This window comes from Cetorhinus maximus, chromosome 13 (genome assembly GCF_964194155.1).
Source record: "Cetorhinus maximus chromosome 13, sCetMax3.hap1.1, whole genome shotgun sequence".
Classification (NCBI taxonomy): Eukaryota; Metazoa; Chordata; class Chondrichthyes; order Lamniformes; family Cetorhinidae; genus Cetorhinus; species Cetorhinus maximus.
In genome coordinates, this window is record NC_135891.1 from 110,576,160 (window position 1) to 110,597,245 (window position 21,086).

The window sequence follows — 21,086 nt, forward strand, 5'->3', positions numbered from 1 at the left end:
AGCTTGTTAATCTGAAAATTTTCCCTTTCAAATCCTGAAGTCTAAGTTTTGTATCACTGATACTTACTTTCAACAAGAGTCTTTTCATTAGTTATTTCATAATCCATGATTTTATTATATTTCAGTACACAAGAGATATTCGTCTATTTTAGACTGAAATTAGCAAGTTCTTGACACTTGTTGTATAACGTCTCTACAGAGACTTGTCAGTTTGTTCATTGTGAAGTGGTGTTCATTTGCACATGGTGGAAATGTCTTTGCATTTTGAAAAAGGACAGCAACTTTAACTTTGCCTTTTTAATGTAATAAAATGACCCAAGATACTTCACAGGAGTGTTAAAAAACAAAATGACACTGAGCCACATAAGGGGATATTAGGTCAGATGACCAAAAGCTTGGTCAAAACCATAGAAAAGGCACGGTGCAGGAAGAGGCCATTCAGCCCATCATGTCTGCGCCGGCTAAAAAAAAGAAACTAGCTGTTCATTTTAATCCCACTTTCCAGCACCTGGTCCATAGCCTTGCTGGTTATAGCACTTCAGATGCATTTCCAGGTGCCTTTTTTTTATAAAATGAGTTGAGCGTTTCAGCCACCAATTTAGACAGTGAATTCCAGACACCCACCACCCTCTGGGTGAAAAGGTTTTTCCTCATCTCCCCTCTAATCTTTCCACCATTCACTTTAAATCTATACCCCCTGGTAATTGACCCCTCAGCTAGGGGAATTAAGTCTTTCTTGTCTACCCTATCTAGGCCCCTCGTAATTTTGTACACCTCAATTAGGTAACCCCTTAGCCGCCTCTTTTCTAAGGAAAACAACCCCAGCCTATCCAATATTTCCTCACAGCTGCAATTTTCAAGCCTTGTCAACATTCTTGTAAATCTCCTCTGCACTATCTCTGGAGCAATTATGTCCTTCCTGTAATGTGGTGACCAGAACTGTGTACACAATTCCAGCTGTGGCCTAACCAGTGTTCTATACAGTTCCATCATTACATCCCTGCTTTTGTAGTCAATACCTCATCCAATAAAGGAAAGCATTCCACATGCTTTCTTTACCACCTTATCCACCTGTCCTGTCGCCTTCAGGGACCTGTGGACATGCACTCCAAGGTCTCTCACTTCCTCTACCCCTCTCTATAACTTCCCGTTTATTAAGTATTCCCTTGCTTTGTTTTCCTGCCCCAAATCCATTACCCCTCACTTCTCTGGATTGAATACCATTTCACTTCTTTCACCCTTCAACCAAGCCATTGATATAATTCTGGAGTTAACAGCTATCCTCTTCACTATCAAATATACGGCCAACTTTTGTCATCTGCTAGTTCCCAATCATGCCTTCCACATTTAAGTCTATATCATTAATATACACAACAAACAGCAAGGGCTCCAACACTGAGCACCGTGGAACACCATTAGAAACCGCTTTCCATTCAAAAAAACATCCATTGACCATTACTCTTTAGGTCCAAAATTGGCTCAGTGACAAGAAACAACCTGCCACCTTCCCCTGTATCCCATGAGATCTCACTTTCCTGACTAGTCTGCCATGTGGGACCTTGTCAGATGCCTTACTGAAATCTGTGGACAACATCCACTGCACCACCCTCATCAATCCTCTTTGTTACTTCCTCAAAAAATTCGATTAGGTTAGTAAGACACAGTCTTCCCTTAACAAAACCATGCTGACTATCCCTGATCAATCTGTGCCTTTCTAAGTGACAGTTGATCCTGTCTCTCAGAATTGTTTCCAATAATTTTCCTACCACCGAAGTCAGATTGACCAGCCTATAATTTTATGGCCTATCCCTCCCATCCTTTTTAAATAATGGTACAACGTTCGCAGATCTCCAATCCTCTGGAAACTCACCTGTATCTCGTGAGGATTGGAAAATGATCCTCCGAGCATCCGTTATTTCCTCCCTGGCTTCCTTCAACAGCCTGGATACAATCCATCTGGCCCTGGTGATTTTATTGACCTTCAAGAATGCCAGTCCCTCCAGCACCTCCTCTCTCACTATGCTTATTGTATCTAATATTTCACATTCCTCTTTAAATAGAATGCCTGTATCATCCCCCCTCCTTAGTGAAGATAGGGATTAAAGTACTCATTGAGAACCCTGCCCACACCATCTGCATCAACCCACATGTTACCATGTACATCTCTGATAGGCTGTACCTTTTCCTTAGTTATTCTTTTGCTCTTAATGTACTGGTAAAAGGTTTGATTTTACCTGCAAATATTTTTCATATCCTCTTTGCTTTTCCATTTTTACTTCACCCCTGTACTTTCTATACTCCTCTAGGCTTTTTACAGTATTAAGTCTTTTGTGACTGTCATAAGGTTTCTTTTTCTGCTTTATCTTGGCCTCTATGCTTCTGGATAACCAGGGGACTTGAGATTTGGCAGTACCACCCTTTTTCTTTGTAGGGACATGTCTATACTGGGCCTGTAGAATCTCACCTTTGCCTCCCACTGATTTGACACAGTTTTTCCTTCTAATAGCTGTATCTAGTCCATTCTCGCCAGCTCACACCTCAGCTTTGTAAAATTTGTCTTCCCAAATTTAGAACTTTTACTCCTGTTCTATCTTCGTCATTTTCCATAATGATGCTAAATCTAACTATATTATGGTCACTATCTCCAAAATGGTTCCACACCGCTACATCCTCCACTTGTTCAGCTTCATTTCCTAAGACTAAATCTAGAATTGCACCCCTTCTAGTTGGGCTTTTTGTATTAAAAAAACTCTCTTGAATGCAGTTTGCTTCCTCTGTGCCCTTCACACTGTTCGTATCCCAATTGATATTGGGATAGTTGAAGTCCCCAAAGGTTACTTCCCTATTGTTTTTGCTGTAATTGATTCTTTAACCAATAATGCTCACCCTCACCTTTTTTTATCCCCCTCCCTATCCTGCCTGAAAACTCTGTATCCAGGGATGTTGAGCTGCCATTTTTGCCCCTCCTTAAGCCAGGTTTCTGTTATAGCGATGTTATCATAAGACCATAAGACATAGGAGCAGAAATTAGGTCATTCGGCCCATCGAGTCTCTTCCGCCATTCAATCATGGCTGATAACTTTCTCAACCCCATTCTCCCGCCTTCTCCCCGTAACCTTTGATCCCCTTACCAATCAAGAACCTATCTATCTCCGTCTTAAATACACTCAATGACCTGGTCTCCACAGCCTTCTGTGGCAATGAATTCCATAGATTCACCACTCTCTGGCTAAAGAAGTTTCTCCTCATCTCTGTTCTAAAAGGTCTTCCCTTTACTCTGAGGCTGTGCCCTCGGGTCCTAGTCTCTCCCACTAATGGAAACATCTTCCCCACGTCCACTCTATCCAGGCCTTTCAGTATTCCGTAAGTTTCAATCAGATCCCCCCTCATCCTTCTAAACTCCATCGAGTATAGACCCAGAGTCCTCAAACGTTCCTCATATGTTAAGCCTTTCATTCCTGGGATCATTCTCATGAACCTCCTCTGGACCCTCTCCAGGGCCAGCACATCCTTCCTGAGATACAAGGCCCAAAATTGCTCACAATATTCTAAATGTGGTCTGACCAGAGCCTTATAAAGCCTCAGCAGCACACCCCTGCTTTTATATTCTAGTCCTCTTGAAATAAATGCCAACTTTGCATTTGCCTTCCTAACTACTGACTCAACCTGCAAGTTAACCTTGAGAGAATCCTGGACTAGGACTCCCAAGTCCCTTTGCACTCCAGATTTCAAAATTCTCTCCCCATTTAGAAAATAGTCTATGCCTCTATTCTTCCTACCAAAGTGCATGACCTCACACTTCCCCACATTGTATTCCATCTGCCACTTCATTGCCCATTCTCCTAACCTGTTCAAATCCTTCTGCAGCCTTGCTGCCTCCTCAATACTACCTGTCCCTCTACCTATCTTTGTATCATCTGCAAACTTAGCCAGGATGCCCTCAGTTCCTTCATCCAGATCATTAATGTATAAAGTGAAAAGTTGTGGTCCCAACACTGACCCCTGCAGAACTCCACTAGTCACCGGCCGCCATCCTGAGAAGGACACCCTTATCCCCACTCTCTGCCTCCTGCCAGACAGCCAATCTTCTATCCATGCTAGTACCTTGCCTCTAACACCATGGGCTCTTATCTTACTGAGCAGCCTCCTGTGCGGCACCTTGTCAAAGGCCTTCTGGAAGTCCAAATAGATAACATCCATTGGCTCTCCTTTGTATAATCAACTCATTACCTCTTCAAAGAATTCTAACAGATTTGTCAGGCTTGACCTCCCCTTGATGAAACCATGCTGACTTTGCCCGATTTTACCATGCACTTCCAAGTATTCTGAAATCTCATCCTTAATAATGGACTCTCAAATCTTACCAACAACTGAGGTCAGGCTAATCGGCCTGTAATTTCCCGTCTTTTGCCTCACTCCCTTCTTAAACAGGGTGGTTCCATTAGTGATTTTCCAGTCCTCTGGGACCCTCCCTGACTCCAGTGATTCCTGAAAGATCACCGCTAACGCCTCCTCTATCTCTTCAGCTATCTCCTTCAGAACTCGGGGGTGTAATCCATCTGGTCCAGGTGATTTATCCACCTTCAGACCTTTCAGTTTTCCTAGCACCTTCTCCTTGGTAATGGCCACCATACTCACCCCTGCCCCCCGACTCTCTTGAACTTTGGGGATGTTACTTGTGTCTCCCACTGTGAAGACTGACGCAAAGTACCTATTCAGTTCCTCCGCCATTTCTTTGTTCCCCACTACGACTTCTCCAGCGTCATTTTCCAGCGACCCAATGTCCACTTTTTCCTCTCTCTTACCCTTTATATATCTAAAAAAAACTCTTGCAATCTTCTTTTATATTACCGGCTAGTTTACCCTCATATTTAATCTTCTCCCTCCTTATTTCTTTTTTAGTTGTCCTCTGTTGGTCTTCGTAGGCTTCCCAATCCCCTGGTTTCCCACTGCTCTTCGCCGCATTGTGTGCTTTCTCTTTAGCTTTTATGCTGTCCCTGACTTCCCTTGTCAGCCATGGTTGCCTCGTCCTCCCTTTAGTATGCTTCTTCTTCCTAGGGATGAATTTTTGCTGTGTCTCCCAAATTACTCCCGGAAACTCCTGCCATTGCTGTTCCACTGTCTTTCCTGCTAGGCTCATCTCCCAGTCAATTCTGGCCAGCTCCTCCCTCATGCCTCTGTAGATGCCTTTAATCAACTGTAATACTGTTACATCTGATTCCAGCTTTTTCCTCTCAAATTGCAGAGTAAATTCTATCATATTATGGTCACTTCCTCCTAAGGGTTCCTTCACCTTAAGCTCCCTTATCAAATCTGCCTCATTACGCATCACTAAATCTAGAATTGCCTGTTCCCTAGTGGGCTCCACCACAAGCTGCTCCAAAAAGCGATCTCATAAACATTCCACAAATTCCTTTTCTTGGGATCCACTACCAACCTGATTTTCCCAGTCTACCTGCATATTGAAATCCCCCATGATCACTGTAACCTTGCCTTTCTTACACGCCTTTTCTATCTCCTGGTATATCTTGTGCCCCACATCCTGACTACTGTTCGGAGGCCTGTACATAACTCCCATTATGGTTTTTTTTTACCTTTGCGGTTCCTCAACTCTACCCACACAGATTCTACATCATCTGACCCAGCGTCATTTCTTGCTATCGATTTAATTTCATTTCTTACTAACAAAGCAACCCCACCCCCTCTGCCAACCTGCCTATCTTTCCCTCCCTTCCACTGACGCACTGGGTCAAGCTTGCTTTAGGGCCCCCCCAGGCCATAGCCCCGAACTCGCACCTTTTTTTAGTTTCCCTCCTAGCTCCAGTCATGGCCTCTCTGAGCTCATCTTGTCCATGAGGCCCACCCCCCGGTCCCTCAATTCTATTCCCACTAAACTAATCATCCAAGTTCCCCTCCGTACCCCCATGTTGGCTGATTTGAAAACAATTCTCTCTCTTCAGTTGTTGTCCCTCCCTCCTTTTAAATTTGCCATCATCACCCCTCCCCTCAGGAAAAAAAAAGCCACCTTTGATCCCGCTGTTCTCGCAAATTACCATCTGATCTCCAACCCCACCTTTCCTTTCCAAAGTCCTCGAATGTGTTGGTGCTTTTCAAATCTGTTGCCATCTTCCCTGGAACGCTGTGTTTGAATCCCTCCAATCAAGTTTCTGCCCCTGCCATAGTACCGAAATGGCTATCAAAGTCACAAATGACATCTTACGTGACTGTGACTAAAGTAAACTTTTACTCCTCGTCCTTCTCGATCATCTGCAGCCTTTGACATAGCTGGCCACACAGTCTTCCTGCAACGCCCCTCTACTGTTGTACAGCTGAGTGCGACTGCTTTCATGTGGCTCCATTCCTATCTATCTAATCATAGCCAGAGACCCCACCTGCTCCCACACTGTCACCTCCGGTGTCTCTCAAGGATCTATCCTTGGCCCCCTCCTATTTCTCATCTGCACACTGTCCCTTGGTGATGTCATCCAAAGGCAGTGTTATTTTTCACATGTAGGCTGATGACAGCCAGCTTTACTTCACCACCACCTCCCTCAATCCCTCCACTGTTGCTAAGTTATCAGGCTGCTTATCCGATATCTAGTACTGGACGAGCAGCAATTCCCTCCGATTAAGTATCCAGAAGACCAAAGCCATTGTTTTTGATCCCCACTCCAAACTCTGTTTCCTGGCAACAATCCGAGATTCAGTCAGCCTCTTCACAACCTTGCCGTCACATCTGGCCCCAAGATGAGCTTGTGGCCTCATATTCATGCCATCACTAAGACTGCCTATTTCTATCTACATAACATCACTCACCCTATCTTGCCTGTTTCAGCTCTTCTATTGCTGAAACCTTCATTCACGCCTTCATTACCTCGACTATCCTATTGCACTCCTGGTTGGTCTCCCACGTTTTCCCTCGGTAAACTTCAGATCATCCAAAACTCTGCTACCCATACCCCAACTCGCACGAAGTCCTGCTCAGTGACCTACAATCCTCCCAGTCAAATAATGTCTTGACTTTAAAATTCTTATCCTTGTTTTCAAATCCTTCATGGCCTTGCCCCCTTCCTATCTCTGTCATCTCCCTCAGCCTCACAAACCTGCAAGGTGTCTGTGCTTCACTAATTCTGGTTTCTTGTGGACTTCCAATTTGAAGTACTTCACTATTGGTGACTGTGCCTTCAATTGCCTAGGCCCCGAGCTCTAGAATTCCCTCCCTAAACCTTCCTTTCCTCCTTTAACATGCTCCTTAAAACCTACTTCTTTGACCAAACTTTTGGTCACAGACCTACCATCTCCTTATGTGGCTCAGTGTCATACTTTGTTTTATAAAGCTCCTACGAAGCACCACGGGCCATTTCATTATATTAAAGGTGTTATATAAATACAAGTCACGAGGGGACATAAGTTTAAGGTGAGGGGCAGGAGGTTTAGGGGGGATGTGAGGAAACACTTTTTTACCCAGAGGGTGGTGAAGGTCTGGAATGGGCTGCCTGGGAGGGTGGTGGAGGCGGGTGGCCTCACATCCTTTAAAAAGTACCTGGATGAGCACTTGGCACGTCATAACATTCAAGGCTATGGACCAAGTGCTGGTAAATGGGGTTAGGTAGGTAGGTCAGGTGCTTCTCGTGTTGGTGCAGATTCGATGGGCCGAAGGGCCTCTTCTGCACTGTATGATTCTGTGATTTTGTGAAGTTGCTGTTGTAAATTGTTACTACTATGTTCCTTATGTTTTGTTAAAGAATGCAAATTTGCAACAGTAAAAGCATCTGATCAAGTAACAAATTGATTTAGGAAACAAAATGATCCGATTAAGCGGGTAATTTTCAAAGCATTTTGAATAGATTCAGAAAAAAGTTCAGCTTTTTTTTCTCTCTGTCAGCCCACTAAAATTTTACATGTTTAATATTTTGGCTAAAAGCAATGATGTCAGTGTAAATCTGACCCAAATATGAATTTGACATTTATACTCGCCTCTGCTCTGAACCAGGACAGATGCTGAACAGAATTAAAATTACTTAAGGGTTTAAAATAAAGCTAATAAACTACTTCGCGATTTGAATACAGCTTCTTCAACTCTTACACTCGAGATGAAACCGAATGGATCATAATACAGTCAAATGGAACATTTTTGGAAAAGTGGCAATTATTTCTTACTTTAAACTTTACACCTACGTTGTCTATTATTTCTTTAGCCTCTTTCCCGTTTTAAGTCACATTTCTCATTCAAATATTTTTCTTGCCTATAGATTTTGATAGGTAAATTCGGAACTCAGAAAAGGTAATAACTCAGCATACATTTGAAAAACACCCTGAACAAAAAGCCCATGGCCAAAGTTACTGCTTTAAGGTGACTGAATCAAGTTAAACTCCTTTTGATGATATTGGATATTATATTTCTTCTTGTGACTTGTGTCATACTGAGGAAACATACTTAATGCTTTCATGCATGTAAAGAAGCAGATAAAGTTTAAGTGTTTATGAAGCAAACAGGTCATGGCTTAAGCTGCAACTATTTCCAATATTTCATGTGATCATATGTAGCTAACAGTTTTTCACTCAAATATTCAGCTTTTTGGCCCACAGTTACACTGGCGGCTAGAAAACTAGTTTACAGTTGTAAACAGCTGGAAGTACAAACAAGACTTTTGAAAAACCGACCTCCTTAAATTAAAGCATATTGCAAACGACAATAAGGGGGCTGCACATTATCATTTAGCTGATGTGAGATCAGCTGAAATCATTATGCATGGGTGCAGCTGTTTTGGTGGATCCTTCCTGCCTTATGAACACAAGGTAAACTGAAGTGGGAAAGGCCAATACCCATACAAGAAAAGATGGTTCAAAACCATGAACGTGACTACATTAAACCCTAGCTCAGCAATGATATTCTCTGACCCAAAACACTGAAAGGAAGATCTCAGCAGGTCTGACAGCATCTGCGGAGAGGGACACAGTCAACGCCTCGTGTCCGCAAGACTCCCCACTCCCATGTCTCTGTGCCCTCAGCTCATTGGCTTTATTTACTATGTACCTTGTATTTACATATATACCTTTTTAAAACTGCCAAATTCCTGTCTTCACTTTTGAAGCTCTGCTGCTTCCGTCTTGCAGAGTCACTCACTAATTCGCCATCTCCTGCTCTGAATTTACCTTCAGGTTCCCATCCCTCTACCAGTCCAGTTTAAACCCCCCACTAGCACCAGCACTAGCAAATCTCCCTGTGAGGATATTTGTCCCAGTCCTATTCAGGTATAGACTGTCCAGCTTGTACATGTCCCACTTTCTCCAGAACTGGTCCCAATGCCTCAGAAATCTGATGCCCTACCTCCTACACCAGCTCTCTAGCCACATGTTTACTTGCTCAATTCTCCTATTTCTATACTTTCTTGCATTTGGGACTGGGAGTAATCCTGAGATTACTGCTTTAGAGGTTCTGTTTTTCAATCTCCTTCCTAGTTCCCTAAAGTCTGCTTTCAGGACCTCATCCTCTTTCCTACCTAAGTCATTGATACCAATGTGGACCACAACCTCTGGCTGATCACCCAACCCGAGAAGAATATCCTGCAGCCTCTCCTTAACATCCTTGACCCTGGCACCAGGGAGGCAGCATACCATCCTGGAATCACGTCTACAGCCATAGAAACACCTGTCTGTTCCCCTAACTAATGAATCCCCTATTATTACTGCTGTTCCTTTCTTCTTTCTCCCCTCCTGTACAGCAGAGCCATCTGGGGTGCCACAAACTTGGCTCTGACTGCACTCGTCCGAGGAGCCAACACCCTCACCGGTACCCAAAACAGAAAACCGATTGGTGAGAGCCAACTCCAGGGGACTCCTGCACTGCCTGCCTGGTTCTCTTGGACTGTCTGGCGATTGCCTGTTCCCTTTCTGCCTCCAGGCTCCTAAGCTGCGATGTGGCCACCTCTTTGAACGTGCTATCCATGCAGCTCTCAGCCTCGTGGATGCGCCACAGTGACTCTATTCGCCGCTCAAGCTCCGAAACCTGGAGCTCAAGGTTCTGCAGCTGGTGACACTTCCTGCACATGTGGTCGTCTAGGACACTGGTAACGTCCAAGACTTCCCACATATTATAAGACACGCATTCCACATGACTGAGCTGCCCTGCCATGGCTTCAATTTACTTCCCTTGCATTAACTTTATTTTACTTTGGTTTACTTATGCAACTTTATTTTACGTGGCCTCAACTTAAACTTTATTTCCCTATTTTTCCTACTTGAATGTAAATAGATCCTTCTTTTGAAAATGTGTTTTTCTAATTCTCAACTACTTAATGACACTCCCTAACAGTTTCTCACCAACCAATGAACTTATGTTTCTCCTGTGACGTTAGGTGCTAGATGCTGCTGACTGCCTGTCCCAGGGCCCTCTTCTTGCACGCTCCAAAGAGGTATGCTTTAAAAGAGGAAAGCAAGATAGAGACCGAGGTATAGGGAGGGTATACCAAAGCTTAGGCCTAGGCAACTGAAGACGTGGCTAACAATGGTGCAGCAATTAAAGTTAGGGATGTTCGAGACCAGAAATAGAAAATGCAGATATCTTGGAGGATTGTGGGAGATGTGGAGGAATATGAAAATAAGGATGAGAATTTTATATCAAGATGATGCTTGACCAGGAATCAATGTAGGTCAGTGAGTGCAGGTGACAAGTGAATGGGGCTTAGAGATGCTAAGACACGGGCAACAGAGTTTTGGAAGACCTCTAGTTTATAGGGGGTAGAATGTAGCAGACCAACCAAAAGCATATTGTTACCTCTAGACCTACCTATACAAAAAGCATGAGTGAGGATTTCTGCAGGAGATGAGCTGAAATGGACTAATACAGGTGATGTCACAGAGGTGGAAATAGGCAGTCTTAGTGATGGAGTGACTGAGGTTAGAGGCTCATCTTGGGGGTCAAATGTGACACCATAGTCTTGGTATATAACCAACCCAGAATTAGAAATTAGTTAACCATTGGGTAGTTCTGCGACAAGTTCTTGCCTGCCCCAGTTGAAAATATGCATTTATGTTTAGGTTTACATGTAGTTTTTGCTAGTGATATTTTAGACTGCTGAGGACACTGACATTTTAATATGAGCTCAATTAATATTTGGGATAAAAACCTGCCATTTGAAAGAGCATGCGAACCCAGTGACTTAAGCATCCACGTGATAATTCCCCTAAATGATTCCATTACATTATACATGCCTTTAATGCAATTAACTTGACATGCCAACATCATTACTGGAACTTCCCTGTTTGCACAATGGCTCAATTACTTGTTGGACATTGAACAAATGAAAGAATATTCAGTAACTGTGCTGATAAAGTGCTCAATCACACAATGTTAACTAGTAAAACATGTACATGCCACGTAACAGAGGAGCAAACTGTGATGGAAGTTCATAAATTGCAACTTATATTGCCAATTGGTCTTCTGCTTAAAACAATAATTTAGTATTGACTCCTTCAAATGGACCTTCCATTCCTTGTATGAATGAGCAATAAAAGTATTGCAGAGTACTAGTTGTGTAGTATCCTGATAAGAGCAATGGCTTATAGCTGAAGGCTTACCAAACCAGCAGCCGCCTTGTGTTTTTAAACTTGTATTATAATTGATCTTGCCCCTTTGTTCTATCTTGCCCGGGGGTAATTGCATTCGGCAAACAAAACATGGAAAAGGAATTCAAATTGGATTTTGGTGCTATGCAACATTTCCATACTGTTACTAAGGTGTATCTCCATCGTGAGTTTAGAGTGCAGTACATTGAGCTAATGTAATTCATAGTGAGGTTGATTTACAAATTTAGAGAAGTTAGTGTTTCACAAAAAACAGCTGCCCTATGTTTCTCCAACTGGCTGAATTGTACACATGATATTATCACCAAGATTAAGCAACCAGGATAGCTTATACTTTGACCTCAGTGGGTGCAGAGTGTTGATCCAGAATAGGTTTAAAACCATTCTTTGTTTGACAGTTGGGTGCTAGTGATTTCCTGCATTTTGTTGGGACTCCTTATGTAATACAAATGGTCTCCATATCTAGAGAGAAGGAATTTATTTCACTTGATAGTTCAAATTGGGGGAGGAAAAAAAGGCTTGTATGATACTTGAGGATAATCCTGTGACATGCTACACGCTATAATGCATCTGTGCACTTTTCCACACTTGTTTATCAGAGCATTTGAAGATTTCCAGTTGTAAATAACCTGGAAAATGGCGATGACCCGCTTCTCCCAAACCTTCCTGAAAATGGCAACTTGCCCTTCACCTACATTTAAACCATGTGCATTTGCTGCACATACCTCAAAGGTGGGGACTGAACTGACCAGAAAAAGTTTTTTAAAGTAACATTGAAGTTTATTCATTCTAATCTAAGTTCCATTTTAATGGCATGTTAAGCCTTAATAAAAAAATGTTTTACGTAGCTGTAGAATTGTTATACCGCCACTTCCATTTACACTAAATAAATTAGCTGATGTATTGGTTTATATAGACCTGTGCATCTCCCATGCAGAACCACTTTTACCTTAGTTTGTAATCTGAAACCCTACTTCAGAATAAACAGTGAAAACATATTTATATTGCCAACTTGTTTTTGCATAAAGGTTAACTTACTGACAAACTGGTACAAAGCAAAAGGCTGCAGATTGTTACAGTTATGACTTTTATAAGATATGTTTTGGGGCTGTGTTTAATTTAGGGTAAAATGAAGAGGGTCATGTGACCCATTCTGAATTCTGCCAGGCAGCAAGATTGGTTGGTTTGATTTAGAGATTGGTTTACTAGTAAGAAGCTACAAGGGTTTACTAGTAAGAAGCTACAAGGGTTTTATGTTTGGAGACAATGGCAGCAGCCTGTGCTAACAGTGGATAGACTGAGTGTCTCCCAGAAAAGTGTTGAGAATGTTGGGCTGTAAACAGTTGCTTTAAACTGTCCATTTAATTCCACAATAGAATAGAGTTGGGTTCTCAACGATAACTAATCGGCATCTCCACCTGGATACAATGCCCATGTGATTCATCCATGGAAATAGGCTTTGAGAGGGAAGGATTTCTAAGGTATCCCTGAAAACTCAGTCACCATGTCTGCCAAGGTCCAGGAGAGAGGGAGCACAGCAAGAGACCAAAAGTGTCAAGGGCTCACCACACCAGAATGCGGGTGGAATCTTGTGCTCGGATTGAGACCAAATTTGTGAGGAGTTGAAACTAAGCTGGAAGATTTGCCTAGCTAGAGGGTTGATCTCCAATAATACTCTAACCGTCAAGGACAATTCTGGGGTTATAAGTTGCCAAGCTGAGAAAGGAAAATAATAGGAGTAAACCCTAGGGAGCTAAGAATTATTTTGGATTGATCCTGGGAAAATTGAATGTTTACTTAAAAGGCAGTGTAACGTATACCCAACAACGGGTTTTTTCCAGTTGTTAAAGTATAAGTTGCCTACAAAAATAATGTTTAGTCAATGGTTCTTTTAGTTAGTTTGTTTGCAGTAGGTGTCTTAAAATGTGAAATCTTGTAATTCTTTCAGCTATTAACTGGAAGTTTGAATTTTTCTTTTCTCTATAGCAACTAACAATGCCGGAAATCCTGCAATGAAAACAAATACTGAAAATACTTGGGTTAGGCAGCATTCGTAGAGAGAGAAAGAAACAAAATTAATGTTTGAAGACAATGACCTTTCATCAGAACTGGTGGTCTTGTTCTGCACTGCACAAAGCAGAGTGATATGTAAATATAAATAAAACAACATCCTGTCACCAATTAGCTGGCACAGCATTGTCACCCGGAAGGGAGTGGATAGAACAAGTCCTGAAATTAAAGTGATGTATTAAGTCATTAAAAAGGTATACAACAGTGTGATTTACAGTCAGAACAAAAAAAAAAGTACAATATTGAAGTAGAAACAACTGCTTGAAATGTAGGAATGTCTTATGACATTTTAGATATTTTATATCAGCCCCTGGACTCTGTGCTACTTTTGAGGTTCAGTAACTTCATTTTAGAGGTCTCTGCTATCCCCATGTTCCCTAAGATTAATTATTGTATCAACTTCACTTTACTTTGTAAAATGTTTTGCACGTTATTGGGAAGCCTGATCCGGCTCACCTCTCTCCTGGTCCCACTCACACAAACTTATTCACAGCCCCTATTGTGAATTAAACTTGATATCCCACGTTATTTGTTCCATCACCAAGAACTTGTCATGCAGCAATGTTTTCTGAAAACTTAGGAACTGTATTCTCTTGAACTGTTAATATTTATCCTGTGAATTATGTTTGTCTCACATCCTTGTAATCCTTACTTTTATACTTCATATCTATTGGTCAGACGCAGCCTGGGATGTAGATTTGCATAGAAGTTGTTGCGGCATTGTAAATAGCAGTAGTGCTGTGGTTCTCAAATATTTTTGGCTGACAGATCTTTTTTTGTTTAAATGGATTACTAAACATGAAGCCACCAGCTAAATTAATCATAATATGAAAGTGCATTAATACTTTTAAAACAAGGATTTCCTGACATATTATGGAGCTGGGTGTGCCTGCTTCTCACTGCATAGCCTGTCTATCCTTGGTGTGATGTTTGCCACGTTCCACTCCTCCCAGCTGACAACAAACCTGTCTCCAGCTGCTGCTCATCTGTTTAATCTTGATCACATGCCCACAATGCCACCCTGCCCCCCTTTTCCCTTTTTCTCTCTTTCTCTCTCCCCCCAAACACCACCACCACCAGACCATGGTACCTTGACTAGTTTCCCAAGTCGCTTACCTGCAAGGTCGGCCTTGCTGGGTAAGCACTTTCACATTATTTTGTGGCCTCTCTGGGCGGGTGGGTGATCTGCTGGCCCCAGTTTGGATTATGAGTATCACTGCAGTAATGGATTGTGAGTAACTCTTAGAGCAATGGCCTCCTGTGTATTCATCAGGTATATGGTGTATTAATTCCTCCTTGGTGTTCTTTTGGACATTTTATCATCCTATTTTATATTCTAATGGATAAATTTGTTATGATTTATAGGAACCCAATCCTAACAATACTGTTTAATTAAAGTATTGTGCAGTGTGAAACTTTTCATCCAGCAAATTATTCTTAGAAGCTATTAAATTTGAGAAGGTTTCACATTTTGCAGTGGAATTCCAGGGACCCAGTAACTTGTGCCCACTTTATGACAAACAATGGTCTTTAAAAGCTGTCTATCACTTGGACCAGTACTATCCTGTCTAGATGTATAAATGCATATTTTGAATCAAGTAGTGGTCACTGAGTTTTTTTTTTAGCATCATGCAGGTTGAAAAAAGCCATTTAACTGCATGTTCAGGAGAAAAAGGCCCTTTTCATAATTTAATGCTGAAGGATTTCACCATTTAATTTCTGACAAACATATAGTTCACGTTAGTATTTTAGAAAAACTTTAATATTCCCAGAGCCAAAATTAACTGTAGAAAATGAAAGAAATGCAACTAAAACAGCTTGGAAGGTTGAGGCCACGTTGACTTAAGGGGTTGACAGCAAGAAGGTAAGAGCCATAAGACAGCAGGTGGGCTTAGCTGGAGATGTGGTGTCTACACTGCTTGCAAAGAAGTGTAGTGCAGAGATGTTTTGTTTTGGGAGTTAGAACTAAATTAGTTTAAAAGCATTCAGTGAACCCTGAAAGGCTACGTCGCCATGGAGATGAGTGGAGCTTAAGAAGGTTCTCTGGCTTCAGTTGATTTTGAGTGTTCTACAGGGGGTGAGGCTGGATACTGAGAGAGTGCTGCTGTTAGCAGGCTCCAGGCAATTTGGACTCGGTGGAGCGGAGAAGATGGTAGAAGGTCTCTGGATCTGTGCTGAAGGGGTTGGGGCCCTGAAGCCCTAGGATCCATTTATAGCCTGGTGCAGTCGGGAGACTGGAATTTGGAGAAACCCAGGGACAGTGCCAGCTTAGTGAAGCTAGCAATCTGCGAGAAGAGCTGGAAGTGTGCCGGTAATTAGAGACAGGAGTGCAACTTTGAATCCTGTGGAATATAGTCTCGGGTGAAGTGATTGAACCATCGGTGAAGGGGGTGAGCAGTGTTGAGGCAGTCCAAGTCTGAGTGGCTTTTGAGGGAATTCAGAGGCTAGATCTTCAAAATTGAAGAGTTGAAATCCCTTGTGGGAGACATTTCTAACAAGGTTGTGAGACTCACCATAGTCACTGACGTCTGGGTGGGTTGCTGAGAAATCCATGCAACCTGTCTTGGCCACATCTGCCTTTTAATGTGCTGTGTGGTGTTTGACCAGTTTGCCTGTTAATTTATACTTTCCTCATGTTAATTCTGAATATTAGAGTATAAGATAGACATAACAAGCTGATGGCTTCATTGTCACTACTTTACAGATGTATATTTCCAAATCGTGTCAAAGAAAATGACTGGAATGAAATTAACAAATTGCCATGCTGAAATTTGAACTTCAATCCCTGGATTATTGGATCAGGCCTCATTACTGGACTCATAATCCATATTAGTACACCATTGTCCCCATTAATATTGCAATTACTATTTAAGCTGTGAGACTTGAATGGTGATCAGTTGGCTAACACTTGATAAAGTCTCTCACTTTTAAGGCAAGGGAGAAGGCTCTAGAAAATCATGTCAAAAAAAAAAACAAAGTCTTGTATTTATATAGCTTCTTCTCAGGGTTTTGCTGAGACCACATCTGGAATACTGTGTGCAGTTTGGGTCTCCACATTTTAGGAAGGATATCCTTGCATTAAATGCCACACAATGAAGATTCAATAAGTTGATCCCTGGGATGAGCGGGTGGGGTCGTCCTATATTAGGCTGAGTAAATTGGGCTTCTATTCTGTTGTTTAGAAGAATTAGAGGCGAGCTGGTCGAAGTCAACAAAATTCTGAAGGGGCTTGATGGGGTAGATGCTGAGGGACTGTTTCAGCTGGTCGGGGAACCTAAAACATGAGGGCACAGGCTCGGGGTAAGAGGCCGATCGTCTAGGACTGAGATGAAGAGAAATTACTTCACTCGAGTTGTGAATCTTTGGAATTCTTTTCCCCAGAGGATTGTGGATGCTCCATCATTGAATACGTTTTAAGGCTGGGGTAGACAGATTTTCAGGTGTTAGTGAATTAAGTGATATGGAGAGTGGGTGGGAAAATGGAACTCAAGCCCAGCCATGATCATATTGAATGGCGGAGCAGGCTCAATAGGTCAGAGTTTATTCCTGCTCTTGTTTCTTGTGTTTCACAACCTTGGGTCATCCCAAAGTGCATTGCCACTGAACTATTTTTAATGTAGGACAGGTTGGTTCACGATAGGTCACTAGTCATAATAAATAAATTTCTTCCCAATATGTTCTCAATAAAAGGAACTGGGACAAGACAAAGTACCATGTATCAGATTGAACTTCTTGCCCCACCTTCCTTTATCCCTGTCTGCTTAAAAACTCATCCATTACCCTCTTAAGTTAGTGACGTATGCTTCTGCTATCTTCCTGGGTAGGCTTGTTCCACTTATCACCCTCTGCTTGGATTCACCTTTTCACAATTAACTAAACGTGAATTCTTGTCCCCTTGATGTAGATTGGGATCCATGAACCTCTGAGGGTCTGTAGGGACATTTCTTGGAGGCTCGTGAAATAATCGCTCTAGCTAGTGGGACAGAACAAAGCCCAAGAGGGAAAAGGGGGGTGGGCGGGGCGGGGCGGGGGGGGTGGTAGGATAAAAAGGCAAACCTTTGCTTTGTATAAGTTAACTGTATCTAGCCCTCATCTTGCACAAGTAGATGACGATATGTCAGTTCTTGAATACTCATCCTCTTTGCAGTGATGAGTGCCTTGCCTGCCATCATTTTCAGCAATGAGTCTCGCATTTAATTTTGGTGGGAGGGGAAATGGAAGGCCATCTGCTGCTATGATACAAGGGTACATTCAATTTGGACTCATTGGACCACTGTCAGCTATGGCTCAGTTGGTGGCATTGTTTCCTCAGTCAAAAGGTTCCAGGTCCAAGTGCCACTCGAGAGCTTGAGCACAAAAATCAAGGCTAACGCTCCAATGGAGTACTCAGGGAGTTCTGCACAGTCAGAGGTGCCTTCTTTTGGATGAGACCTTAGACAGCAGCCCCGTTTTGTACAAGAGCAGGCAAGTTATCCCTGGTGCTGTAGCCAATATTTATCCCTCAATTAATATCACAAAACAAGATTAACTGGTTCGTATCACATCATTTGGTTAGTATCATATTATTGTTTGCAGGAGTTTGCTGTATGCCAATTAGTTGTTGTGTTTCTTACATTACAACAGTGACTATACCCGTATTTGGCTGTAAAGCACATTGAAACATCTACATGGTGAGATGGCTGGTGGCACTGATTTTAGCCATTAGCCTAGATCTTACAGTCAGCAGCAATGCTGGGTGTGTTGCCGCTGCCCGCAATTTTTACCAGCCCAATGCTGTTGCCCATTTCTTCCAGGATCTTCCAATCCCAGCTGAGGAGAAATGGGCAGCTCAGTGTCTCCTGGGTAAGTCCAGTAGAGTTAGGGGAAGGAGAGGACAGGCCCCCTTTTTATGGCACCAGCTGCCATATTAAGCAAGTTTTTTAAACCTTTGTGGGCGCATGGGGAGGTGAGTAGTCAGGTTGGGGGTAATTGGGTCAGGCCAGTGGGTGTAGATGGGTGGTTGGTGAGGGTTTGGTTGTGGAGTTATCCAGCTATGAGATCAAGTTTTAAGTTATCTAATATTTCCAGGTTAAGTACACAAGTAATTCATGTGTATCTAGCCCAAGTCTTCACCCTGAGCTCAGGGTCAAAGACGTTCACGGGGCGGGTGGTGGGGGGGGGTCCCAGGCAGCAGGAATCAGCCCATCGGAAGTTTAAACTTCCCAGACGATTCCCACATGTGCCTGCATGTCAGGGCTTCCACAGGGTCCTGATCTGATACAACCAATCTTCATCCATATTGAAAGCAGTTAAGTTGGCAAGCACTGGAATGTTAGTGGGGTCATGCTTAGCCTTTATCTTTGGTTTCTCTGGTCTGTCTCATCTCTGACTACATCAGCGAAGTATTCTTTGAAGTGCTATTCTAATTAATCTGTTTTAAAAGCATTATTAAAAATACTTATCAAAGTGCTGCAAGTGTATATGTTATAAATACTAGATAGTATTAATTAGTTTGGATGTGCATGGGTCAGTCAGATTGGAGGAAGTGCACACTGTTGCTATCTTTCCAGACAGGGCATGGCTACTGTAATGAGCTTTCAGGATCAAGTGGAAGATGCTGGGACTAATTGGATTATTAAGATATTTATGAAACAATTTACCTGTCCTCCAGGAAATCTGGGGGTACAATAACTTTTTTTAAACTCCTTTTAACAGTAGCTTTAGTTGGGTAAGAGTGTAACTTTAACCCAGTGACAGGGCATCTATAGTTTTGCACAAGGCAAGCTGAATTAAAAGCTTCTTTCTGTTGGCAGTGATCTCATTGTATACTACTTCCTTCCAGGTTCAATAACCTTCCTTGGTCTGTATCTTGTGTTTGGATATGGAGCATCCCTACTGTGCAATTTGATTGGTTTTGTATACCCAGCTTACTTTTCGTAAGTATGACCTTAGTGTAAAAAATGCATCTTTGGTTTGTTCTGTAAAATCATAGTTTCATCTAAATCAACAGCTTTTCTTCCATCTTTAATTCCAACACCATTTTCCTTCCTTCCCTTTGAGTGTTTCTGTTTTTAAACAGCTTTGCTTATTATTTTGAAAGCTTACCACCCAAGTTACCAGAGTCAAGGGGTGAGTAGATAAGCACACATCTGTTGCATTGCAAATTAAGTATTAGCTCTGGTCCACGATGCAAAGATCCCAACTTTTTTCCTGAAGAAAGGTTGTAACTTTACAAAGGATGCCAGTACAAATAATGAAGCTTGATCGAAACCAAAATCACTCTGAACTAAAATGGGAGATGTCAAAACCGAATTTTTAAAACTGAATAGAAAGATCTCTTATTGCTGACTGTTCTCATGTTTGTACATCACAACCTTAAACACATCTTTTAGGTGCAAACCAAAACTCATGATTGTAAGACATTGGATTATTTTAAAATTGTATAGGAATGTAATCCAGGGTCTGGATTTTAAGCCCCCCCACAACTCCTCCACAGGGAATCTTTTCAGCAGGGAGTGAGTGTGTCATGTAAAATATGGTTAGTCCACTACCTACCTACCCAACCACCCCTGACCCAGTGTCCATTTTACAGGTGGGTGTGGTGTATAGTGCCCACCTGCCCGTTGGCTACTTAAGCCCTTTAATAATCCTATTATTACCCACTTAAGACCCTCAGTCTACCTCCACTGCCATAATACACTGGGCAGTGGCAGGCGGATGGGAGTGGGAAGGTTTTTAGTGACTGTTCAAAATGCAGGGAGGAAGGGGGGGGATCCATCCTTTTAGGCGGCGCCCTGTGTGCATCAGGGGAATCCACCCCTCAAGACGTTGCCCCCACTTTGTGCCAACGCCACCCCCCCTCCCCCCCCGGCCCACCTTAAAAGCCTGAGAGTTACCTGGTTCCGATGTCCATAAGCACATTCCAATGTTGTATGATGCTTAATCAGCTAGTATTTTCGGAAAAAAATTCTTATCACAACTGAAACTGTCAGGAGTTGGATTATTTATTAGATGTGCTGGTAGCTATAACCTGCATAAATCTAACTAGGTAAGTAACCTTTACCCAGTGGAAGTCATGGCAATGCAGGAGGATTTGGCAGTTCTGAGTGGGTTAACATCAACTTAAGTTTATACAATGCTGAGGTAGTTAAGATTCTCCATTTCTGGTCCCAGCACATTGACTTAGTTTGGTGCTCCATGCCCAGCTAGAATACATTTGAGATTTGAAGTTTTAAAAATTGGTTTATTTTTGTGCTGATCATTTTTTTTTTATGCACCCTGCATGAGTGACTCCATGCTCTTCTCCGGTGGCCCCGGAGAAGTGAACATTGCTTACATTGTGCATTTGTTCCCATTTATCTCTCGAGCAACCTTGATTTTGTTCCTAGAGTGGCAGTGAGGAGGTCAGATTTGACGCACAACACATTTTATCAATAAAGGGAAACACTCTG

General features: G+C 42.4%; 1 protein-coding gene across 2 annotated transcripts in view; it reads left to right on the forward strand.

Annotated features, from left to right (window-relative positions):
• The window catches only part of LOC144688952 (receptor expression-enhancing protein 6-like), a 38,576-nt gene that overhangs the window by 1,798 nt on the left and 15,692 nt on the right, over window positions 1-21,086 (forward strand). For both annotated transcript variants that reach the window (XM_078556021.1, XM_078556022.1), the window contains exon 2: window positions 19,478-19,571. In XM_078556021.1, coding sequence (XP_078412147.1) covers window positions 19,478-19,571 — 94 coding nt within the window. The remainder of the gene's footprint in view (window positions 1-19,477; window positions 19,572-21,086) is intronic.